Below are 10,569 nucleotides of genomic sequence, written 5' to 3' on the forward strand. Positions count from 1 at the left end.
GCAAATTGTAAAATTGCATAGTCGGAAGATTTTTTGAGAATGGTTGAGTTTTTTGAACACTCAGTGGAAGTGAGATCGTATCATTCGAACTAGCGGGTTTTCAGTATCTCTTTCTCAGTACTCAATGTCGTTTTCAGAACAAGAATCTACTATGATCGCAGACGCATTCAACCCTGAATAAAAACCCTTTTTCTCCTTTTTCTCCTATGAAATTTGATTTGTTGTTCGGTGCCACACCACTCATAATCTCATTAGGTGGTCTTTTTGTGTTGCGCCATCCCCCCGATTTTCTTGAGATGATTCTCCATTACGCAACGGTAGATATTTTCCATTTCCATGATACAAAAAACTATCAACCGTAATTCGAATAGAGTTACGGTCTCCGCCTACCTCATTGTGCGTTCATTAGGGTATCTCCACCTCTTTCTGGTATAAAAGCAGTGGCAAGAAACGATAGGACAGGTATCGCTTTCCAGTATCTTCTCATTTTCCGATTCTGTTTTTTTCTTCTTCCTCATTTTTTTTCATTAGGACGAATTCTTTTCACTCACTTTTCCAACTCTTTAAATACTTTTACATATTCCAGTATGTCCGATATCAAACAACTCGAACACGAGGCTACCTCCCTCCGTCGTGTGGCTCTCGTCGGAGTTGCCGTCTCCTTCACCGCCGTCTTGGTGTGCGTGATTGCCGCCCCAATGTTGTACAACTACATGCAACACATGCAATCCGTTATGCAATCCGAGGTTGACTTCTGCCGTTCCCGCTCTGGAAACATCTGGAGAGAGGTTACCCGCACCCAAGTTCTCGCCAAGGTCTCTGGAGGAGCCCTCAGATCTCGCCGTCAAGCTGGATACGAGAGCGCCGGAGTTGAAGGATCGGTTGCCCACCAAGGAGGTTGCTGCGGGTGCGGTGTCTCTGCTGCTGGACCACCAGGAGCCCCAGGACAAGACGGAGAGGATGGAGCTGATGGACAACCAGGAGCGCCAGGAAACGACGGACCAGACGGACCAGCCGCCACTCCACCACCACAACAGGAGTTCTGTTTCGACTGCCCAGCCGGACCACCAGGAGCCCCAGGACCAGCAGGACCAAAGGGACCAAACGGAAACCCAGGATCCGATGGACAACCAGGAGCCCCAGGAAACAACGGAAACGCTGGAGGACCAGGAGCCCCAGGACAAGCTGGACAAGACGGACAACCAGGAAATGCCGGAGCTCCAGGAGCCCCAGGACACGTCAACGAGGTTCCAGGCCCAGCCGGAGCACCAGGAGCCCCAGGACCAGACGGACCAGCTGGACCAGCCGGATCCCCAGGAGCCCCAGGAAACCCAGGATCCCAAGGACCACAAGGACCAGCCGGAGACAACGGGGCTGATGGAGCCCCAGGACAAGCAGGAGCCAACGGAGACAATGGAGCCGATGGAGAGACCGGAGCCCCAGGAGGTTGCGATCACTGCCCACCACCAAGAACCGCCCCAGGATATTAGGTTTCACATTCACATTGTATCTCCTTTATTGCTCATTCTCATCACTTGTAATTTTACTGAACTCAAATAAACTTACAAATTTCAATCTGTTCTCTGCTATTGGTATTATTGAAATTATTCCGTGAATTGTGGTTTCAAGTCGAAAACCCAATTCCAGTATTAAATCATTTTAAATTACACTCGAATGAACTTCATCGGAGGTAACCAAAAAAGAATTTCCCGAGAACCTAGAAAAGGAATGATGAAATATCTGTGGAAAGAATCACAAATGAGAATGTTTTAAATTGGTTCTCAAGATACTGAAAAGTTTCAGCCAAACTTCAAGTTCTAAAAATTTGTAATGCATAGTACTATAAGGTAATAATTTAACTGAAACAAAGTGAACTTATAAAACAAAAATAACTGGACTAATTTTTTTCAGATGAAGTCAAGTTGGCTTCAAAAAGAAAAAAAAACAGCTTCAGTTGGATGTTTCATGAGTTTTCAGATGTTGCAATAGTTCGGACGAGTTTTTAAATTTGGTAATAATCTATACCTGTTTGAAGAAACAGCAGAAAATGCTAACAATTTGAAAATAACAACTCGGAGCACACATTCGTATTTCACGGTGATTTATATTTTACTGTCTTCGAACATTCCTTTTGAGAATGAGGACAGCTTCACGGTTCTTAACAAAATGCTAAATCAGCTGACATTTTTTCCGAGCTTGAACACTGATGGGCGACCTACTTTTTGCGTTTGGTTGTAACTTAATACACATGTATTCTTTTACTGCAAAAATTTCTGCATACAAGGTTTTTATGTGAATTTACACACTGGTGTCACTAACATATCAGATAACAAATAAGAAAAAAAACGACTACGTATTAGCTGTTCAGTAATCACTTCCGCGACCAACAATCGGAACTTCATTTTTTTCTTCTCCCAATTTCTGTCCTCTGCACTCTCAAAAATTTCTTGCGGTGTGGTCTTCCTCCCACCAACGTCGAAAACCAAAACCCGAAGAATTCCCTCATGTCGTAAGTATTTCCTTGATGAGATAGAAAACTATCACCTTTTTTGTTCATCAGCTAGGTCTCTCTTCAATGCCAGTGTACACTCATTAACCCATCTCCGCCCACCTCTCGTATAAAAAGTGGCGATGGTGAAATGAAAACAGGTGTCTTCTCATCTCATTTCATTGTTCTGAAATAGTGAGTTTTAGTTTCTTAAATTTATATTTTCATTTTTTACTTCTAGATGTCTGATATCAAGCAACTTGAAAGCGAGGCATCGTCCCTTCGCCGTGTGGCTCTTGTTGGAGTCGCCGTCTCTTTCACCGCCACCTTGGTGTGCGTGATTGCTGCACCAATGCTCTACAACTACATGCAACACATGCAATCCGTTATGCAATCCGAGGTTGACTTCTGCCGTTCTCGCTCTGGAAACATCTGGAGAGAGGTTACCCGCACCCAAGTACTCGCCAAGGTCTCTGGAGGAGCCATCAGATCCCGCCGTCAAGCTGGATACGAGAGCGCCGGAGTTGAAGGATCTGTCTCCCACCAAGGAGGATGCTGCGGATGCGGACAGTCTGCTGCTGGACCACCAGGAGCTCCAGGACAAGACGGAGAGGATGGAGCTGATGGAGCCCCAGGAGCCCCAGGAAACGATGGACCAGACGGACCAGCTGCCACTCCAGCCCCACACCACGAATTCTGCTTCGACTGCCCTGCCGGACCAGCCGGACCAGCAGGACCAGCAGGACCAAAGGGACCAAGCGGAAACCCAGGATCCGATGGACAACCAGGAGCCCCAGGAAACAACGGAAACGCCGGAGGACCAGGAGCCCCAGGACAAGCCGGACAAGACGGACACCCAGGAAACGCTGGAGCTCCAGGAGCCCCAGGACAAGTCAACGAGGTTCCAGGCCCAGCCGGAGCCCCAGGAGCCCCAGGACCAGACGGACCAGCTGGACCAGCCGGATCCCCAGGAGCCCCAGGAAACCCAGGATCCCAAGGACCCCAAGGACCAGCCGGAGACAACGGAGCCGCTGGAGCCCCAGGACAGCCAGGAGCTAACGGTGACAACGGAGCCGATGGAGAGACCGGAGCCCCAGGAGGTTGCGATCACTGCCCACCACCAAGAACCGCCCCAGGATATTAATTCCTGTATTATCCATGCTCTTGCATTATTTATATTTGCAAGTCTTTCAAAGAGTACCTCAAAATAAAATTTCATGACTTCATTTCTCCTGTTTTCCGCAAAAAGTCGGAAACATTTTTTGTGAATATTCGTAGATCAATCACAGATTGGATGGGACGGTGTCTGCTTAACATAAGGTTAGGGTACCAAAATTTAAATACAAAATGTACCTTGATTAATCACTATTACAATACTTCGAAACCTTGAATGCACACACACGCGATTACAATGTTTCTAGGAACATTTAACAACAATTTTAGGTGGTTTCAAACATTTATTGGTTTGATTGCAGTGTTTTTATTGTAACTATACAGGTTACGTATTTTTTCTAATGAAAACATACGAAAACAGTTGGTTTAAATCTCAATTATCTCGGCTTCAATGCAAAACATCAAAAATTTGTCAACTGAAAAAGGTGGTGATATCATTATAAAAAATTTTTCAGTCGAAAAATTGATGATGTTTCTCACAGGAATCAAGATAATTGAGCTAAACTTCTACGTATAGATTGATTGTTCTATCACAGAAGGTACTTGTTGAAAACTCGAATATCTAGTCATTTTTCATCAGTGGCAGTCAAAAGACGAATTTTTATCGTTTGCACAAAGTCATATTTTTCTTAACAATATATTATTGAGGTTTAAAAAGTCAAAAAATGAGATTTTCAGAACGATCATTGTAGTGATTCTCTTCCTATCTGTTGTGTCTTACTGTGTAACCAGGAAACACAACAAAAATATTCGAAATTGCTTTATCGGAAAACTTGTTTCACTGAAAAAAACTGGCACAAAGCCTTCTTTTTTCTTGCCATGTTGCCGGGCGTCATTTAATTGCGCTATTATATTCTGAGTGTGATGTTTTGATAAATGGGTTGTTGGATGGCAAGGTGATAGAATCCATCATATCACACACCTACTCTCGCGAGACTTTTGATCTTAATGATAGAAAAGTGTATTGAAAAATAAGAAGCTATTGTTGGTCGTAGGGTTGTTCTTGACGTGGGACCTGTGATAAAAAAGGATCAAGAAACAATGGAATTATGGGTTAATATAGTGTAATTGAAATGCGAGATTTGAAATGAAAAAGGTTATGTTAAAAAATAATTATCAAGAATAAAATTGCTTAGAAAATCATTGGAATCGGGGCTGAGCGAAAGACGACGTTCGAAAAATAAATAAAAAAATGGATACCGTCTTTCTGCTGAAATTTTTCGTTTAATTGAAAATTATTTCAGAGTAGAAAGTATTATCCAAATGCCTTTGATTTTGAAATTTCTTGAAAGGTTTGGGAACATTTTCGAAATTTAAAATGAAAATTCAATAAAATTTTACTTTTTTTTTGGGAATCTCCCGTCTTTTGCAACCGACCAGAAAAGAATTTCAACCAGAACTATTTTTGCCCCGAAAACTTTTCACTAAGTCCTGGTTGAGATAGCTACAGGGTGCGGCAAAAGTTCTGTTACCAAAGGAAGACGTCATAATATCTCGGAAAATAGTCCAATCCGTGTCAAATTTCGAGAGGAATTTATCAAAAAGATTTGTGACAAAATTAAATTACAGTTGGTTGTTTCTAATAGCTCTGTTTCTGATGGTGGAGCTCAACATCTTCAGGTAGCGACTATGGTGGCACGGGGGTAGTCTGCCGGCGAATAGGCCCATTCCGCTTAGAAACTATTTTAGAGAGCACCCAAAATTCTGTGAAAACAAACATGAACATGTGCTTTAAAAGTTCCCGGCACTTAAATCCCTATTGGATTGTGATCTGACTAGAGACAGGTCATCCTTATTAGGGGATCAGGTTGGAACAATTGAATTTGGCAGTTTCTGCTGAACACGTGTTTTTGGGAGAGCAGGTTCTACATCTTTTTGGGTAGTCTAATTTTGCGAATTTTATGGCACGATGACTTAGGCATCATAATTTTGACTAGAATTAGTATTCCTGGCCCACTTGCTTGCTCTCGTGGATCCGCTAAAAACAGTGAAACAATCAAATAAGGTGTACAGAAAGTAATGTCATCTTCGTAAAAATTGAGATATGAATATGAAACTTCACAAATCTACTAATGAAGAGATGGGGAAGAATATGAAAAAATTATGAACCCATGATAAATGCGACAGCGCGCGCCAGCTCAAGTCAAACTTTTGAAAACAGTACTTTTGCCGCACCCTGTAGTTTTTGATGACTATGTTTCAAGACTTGTCTTATTCCGTTTGTTGTTTTGGAATTTTGAAAATTAAATGGTGAAACTTATAAACATAATTTTCGTAGATTGGACAATAATGTTTTCTTTTCTTTGTTTCAGGTCAGAATTCGTTCTTAACAGCCCATGGTATGAATCTTACACAAAAAAAAACCTCATAAGTGCAAAAGACACAAAATAGGGCTAGCTTTATTGGAGTCTTACAAAGCATTGTCATTTCCTACATTGCGCAAGTAGTTCCTTGTGTCGAAAAAACTATCACTTTTTGTTCGCTCACAAAGTCTCTCCATTGACAGTGTACACTCATTAACCCATCTCCGCCCACCAGAAGTATAAAAAGAAGCAGAAGCGAGATGAAGATATGCAAGGTGTCTTCATTTCCATTTTATTGTTTTGTTTACCAAAAATTATCTTTTTTTTTTAATATAACTCTGAATACGAATTTTTCAGATAATGTCTGATATCAAGCAACTTGAAAGCGAGGCTTCGTCCCTCCGCCGTGTGGCTCTCGTTGGAGTCGCCGTCTCCTTCACAGCCACTTTGGTCTGCGTGATTGCCGCCCCAATGCTCTACAACTACATGCAACACATGCAATCCGTTATGCAATCGGAGGTTGACTTCTGCCGTTCCCGCTCTGGAAACATCTGGAGAGAGGTTACCCGTACCCAAGTTCTCGCCAAGGTCTCTGGAGGAGCCCTCAGATCTCGCCGTCAAGCTGGATACGAGAGCGCTGGAGTTGAAGGATCTGTCTCCCACCAAGGAGGATGCTGCGGATGTGGAGTCTCTGCTGCTGGGCCACCAGGAGCTCCAGGACAAGACGGAGAGGATGGAACTGATGGAGCCCCAGGAGCCCCAGGAAACGATGGACCAGACGGACCAGCCGCCACCCCAGCACCACACCACGAATTCTGCTTCGACTGCCCAGCCGGACCAGCCGGTCCAGCAGGACCAGCAGGACCAAAGGGACCAAACGGAAACCCAGGATCCGATGGACAACCAGGAGCCCCAGGAAACAACGGAAACGCTGGAGCCCCAGGAGCCCCAGGACAAGCCGGACAAGACGGACACCCAGGAAACGCTGGAGCTCCAGGAGCCCCAGGACACGTCAACGAGGTTCCAGGCCCAGCCGGAGCCCCAGGAGCCCCAGGACCAGACGGACCAGCTGGACCAGCCGGATCCCCAGGAGCCCCAGGAAACCCAGGATCCCAAGGACCACAAGGACCATCCGGAGACAACGGAGCCTCTGGAGCCCCAGGACAACCAGGAGCCGATGGAGACAATGGAGCCGATGGAGAGACCGGAGCCCCAGGAGGTTGCGATCACTGCCCACCACCAAGAACCGCCCCAGGATATTAATTTTTTACATTTATGTATACTGCTTTATTTATCGTTTCAGCCATTGAATACCGATAATAAAATGATGATTCCCCATTTAAAAGAATGTAACTCGGTGTTTGTCGTTATTATGTCAGAAGTTTTTCTCGTTGAAAGTACCATAGATGTCGTCATTGATAAGTTTCTTTGAATGGATCCCGCTGAAGGTTGTGGAATTGAGCATTTGTTGAATCTAAATATACATTCATATTAAAAGTTAGCTTCCTGTTTTGTAGTCTAAAGATTACAATCGCTTAAAGGTGACATTTTGATAAATTGTGTAGGTGAAGGCATAGTAAACAAATACGTGTTTTCATCGTTTTTAATGTAATCAAATCTTTTATTTTACAATTTTTCTTGCCTTCAGTGTCATTGATATCACTCACGATGTGAACACGTTAGGTTCAAAAGATTATAGCTATATGTGTAATCTTCCAAACTAAACTATTCTCAGTTTTCCAGTACTGGAGGTATTTGTCAGGGAAAGACAAGAGGAACTTCTTAGGAGACCACTTGACTGTTTTCACTCACCTCTTCACTAGATCTCCCTTTCGTTTCAGGCAAATACAGGTAGATGAGAATGGCAGCGATCAGTGCGGGACCAGCCGCAAGAACAAGAAGGCTGCAAAATGTTTTGTCTTCAAGAATTCACAATCTATCAGTTACCTGTAGCCGCCGATCCATGCATCAATGCTGAGATAAAAGAAAGTCTCAAACATGGTTGTTGCTAAAAGTATCCCAGTGGAGAATGGTTGATAAATCCAAGCATAATCAGGATCAACTAGCTCCGATGTCAAAAACCATGCCGGTCCCCCGCAACCGACTCCAATAAAAAGTTTGGTAGCGGCAAAGCAAACGGATACAATTGTTTTGTTGGTGGCGAAGACCACCGCTCCAATATTAGCAACACATGTTCCAAAGAGTCCGACCAGGACTAATCGTCTCCTGCCGTAGTGATCAGCCTATAAGTTAAACTTACATTTAACTGAATAAGTTGAAAAACAAACCAAAAAAATTCCCAAAATTGAAGCGAAAAAAAGAACCAATCCGAGACCATTGGAAACAAATATAGAGAACGTGTCAGTTTCTTGATGCACTTTCTTGGAGTTTTTGTTTTCTCCCAGCAACATGTTTGATGAGAATGTATCAATCAAATCATCAGCAGTGAATGCGTAGGAGGCTGCTACAATTCCACCGATTAGAAATCCTTTGAACGAATCTCTCCAGGATTTTCTGAATTTGAAAAAAATTGAACAAAACTGCAAAAATTGTGTAGAATTACCCATAGGTTGCATAATTGGAAGAAGCTTTGTCTTCCATCATTTCGTAATTAGAAATCAATGGGCGATATGCGTCGCCACGATCCATGCCATGATAGAATAATTTCGAGTTTAGCGCTGAAATACTTTGGTTTGGTCTATCATTCTGCTACAAAACAAAACGGAGCTATGGAAGAGAAATGCTAGTAGCGAAGATCTCACAAGGACAACGTTTTTTCCATATTAGTTCTCTTGTTTTTTACTGCTTTTGCCGAGTTATCCGTTATTTTTCTTTAAAAATATTGGGAACCGAATTTTAGACAGTGAGAATTAACTAAAAACGCACAAAACGCGAGAAAATAAATGCAGAAATATAAGTTTTCTTTAAAACTGTTTTTAAGTTACGATAGTTGTCATTGAGGGACCTTCGGCCATGACCATCAGCATTTTTTTTACAGATTTTGCACCATAGCATTATGGAAATTTTTGAAAGAAATGAAGTCAAACGTGCCTTCATGAATACATTCCGGGTGGAACACACTTAAATAAGTTGGTGTCGGTGGAGTGATAACTAATAAAAATAGCAAGAATAATATCGGAACCCCAGCGGACACTTGCATCAGCATGAATCTTGCATTTCCCAATGGTATGATGTTTTCTGATCCCAAAATCAGTCCGAGTAGTGTTCCAAACGATTGAGAGACTTGCTAAAAACATAAATTCAATTTTCGAACACAAAGCTATTGACTCGTACCTGAAAATTGTTTAGGAAAGATCTATACTGTGAGGGACTGATTTCGATGATGTACAACGGCAGAAGACACAAAGAGCTGCCCGCTTGAAGTCCTATCAGAAAGCGTCCAATCGAGAGAAGCGTAGAAAATGTGACTTCTCCTTAAAAAAAGTGTAATTTTGTTGTTGCAAACCTCGTGCATTGTTTTCTATTTACCCAGTGAAAGAAGTGATACAGCAAGAAAATGGACGCCAACACCAATAGTGGAAGCAACACACATGATGCTCAGTGCTCTTTTAACACCCAGCCATTTGGTGAGGATCGGAACCTAAAAAAACAGATAGTTTAGAAAACTATGACGATACACAAATACTAACCAGTAAGAAACCGAGAATGGTACCGGGATAGAACATGCTCACAATCACGCTCCATTGAGCTAGCCAGTAATTTTCCGGGAGCTGGCAAGTTGGGCATAATCTGACTTCTTTGTAAGCTTTCCTCGCGAGATTGTAGAATGTATCAACAGATGTGTTCACATAGGTGATCTGGAAAATTGATGATTTTTTTTCTGATAAAATTTACCTCATTTTTCGAGGAATCAAAATTTGTTCATTGCTGTTTCTCACTAATTTTCTTTCTATCGAGAAATTCAGAGGACTTCCTCAATCAATAGATTAAATTCAAATTAATTACCTGGAACGCAAACGACCAGTTGGCACAGAACGAAGCGATGGCTGCTAAGATAACCAAACGGCATGGAGGTGTGTTCATCAAGCGCGCTGAAAAGATAATGAATCGAACGATTAATTTATGTCATTATTTTCAAGAAACGTCAACGGGAATTACTTTATTTGATGCTCATTTTAGGCGGAAATTATGTCTGAAAGGTTCCCAAAATGTCCAATCTACTCACGTTTTTTGGTGAAAATCCTACAAAAACGAAACATGGAATACAGAAACTGGGTGAGAAATCTAGTAGAAATGAATTTTCGAGACAAAAGGAAACACAGAATGAAAGAAAAGGAAGACAGTTTTGCATAAAAATTTCCGCTGTAAATCGACGACAAATCGAATAAGGATTGGAAGTTAGAACTGAAAAAATGATACGTGGAGGGTTTGAAACGGTGTACGCGCTGAGGGTTTTTTTGGTTATTACCCCTCAACATTTTTTATGAAAAAACAAAGCGATAAGATTGATGACAACATGTTGTGTTGGGGAATAGGCTGAAAAGAGACTATTCTAGAGCCGCTGTGCGGTGGAATAGCGCCAAAATCAGCGATAAGATAACGTTTTCCCCATTCACAATAGAAACACTATTCTAATTGAGGAAC

General features: G+C 42.3%; 4 protein-coding genes across 4 annotated transcripts; 3 read left to right on the forward strand and 1 right to left on the reverse strand.

Annotated features, from left to right (window-relative positions):
* Positions 1–587: 587 nt before the first annotated feature.
* Positions 588–1,490, forward strand: CBG05039 (the record flags this gene model as incomplete). Its single annotated transcript, XM_002644819.1, has 1 exon — positions 588–1,490. The coding sequence occupies one exon, from the start codon at positions 588–590 to the stop codon at positions 1,488–1,490; it is 903 nt and encodes a 300-aa protein (XP_002644865.1).
* A 1,239-nt stretch (positions 1,491–2,729) lies between these two features.
* CBG05040 lies at positions 2,730–3,632 on the forward strand (the record flags this gene model as incomplete). The annotated part of the gene is made up of 1 exon (XM_002644820.1): positions 2,730–3,632. The coding sequence occupies one exon, from the start codon at positions 2,730–2,732 to the stop codon at positions 3,630–3,632; it is 903 nt and encodes a 300-aa protein (XP_002644866.1).
* Positions 3,633–6,324: 2,692 nt separating this feature from the next.
* Positions 6,325–7,227, forward strand: CBG05041 (the record flags this gene model as incomplete). The annotated part of the gene is made up of 1 exon (XM_002644821.1): positions 6,325–7,227. One exon carries the CDS (start codon positions 6,325–6,327, stop codon positions 7,225–7,227), a length of 903 nt encoding a protein of 300 aa, XP_002644867.1.
* A 112-nt stretch (positions 7,228–7,339) lies between these two features.
* On the reverse strand, positions 7,340–10,008 carry CBG05042 (the record flags this gene model as incomplete). Its single annotated transcript, XM_045239827.1, has 10 exons — positions 7,340–7,438; positions 7,777–7,867; positions 7,912–8,207; positions 8,253–8,478; positions 8,528–8,642; positions 9,028–9,211; positions 9,259–9,398; positions 9,454–9,565; positions 9,615–9,782; positions 9,931–10,008. The coding sequence occupies 10 exons, from the start codon at positions 10,006–10,008 to the stop codon at positions 7,340–7,342; spliced, it is 1,509 nt and encodes a 502-aa protein (XP_045092825.1).
* Between the last annotated feature and the right edge of the window lie 561 nt (positions 10,009–10,569).

This window comes from Caenorhabditis briggsae, assembly GCF_000004555.2.
Source record: "Caenorhabditis briggsae complete genome, chrX, whole genome shotgun sequence".
Taxonomy (NCBI): Eukaryota; Metazoa; Nematoda; class Chromadorea; order Rhabditida; family Rhabditidae; genus Caenorhabditis; species Caenorhabditis briggsae.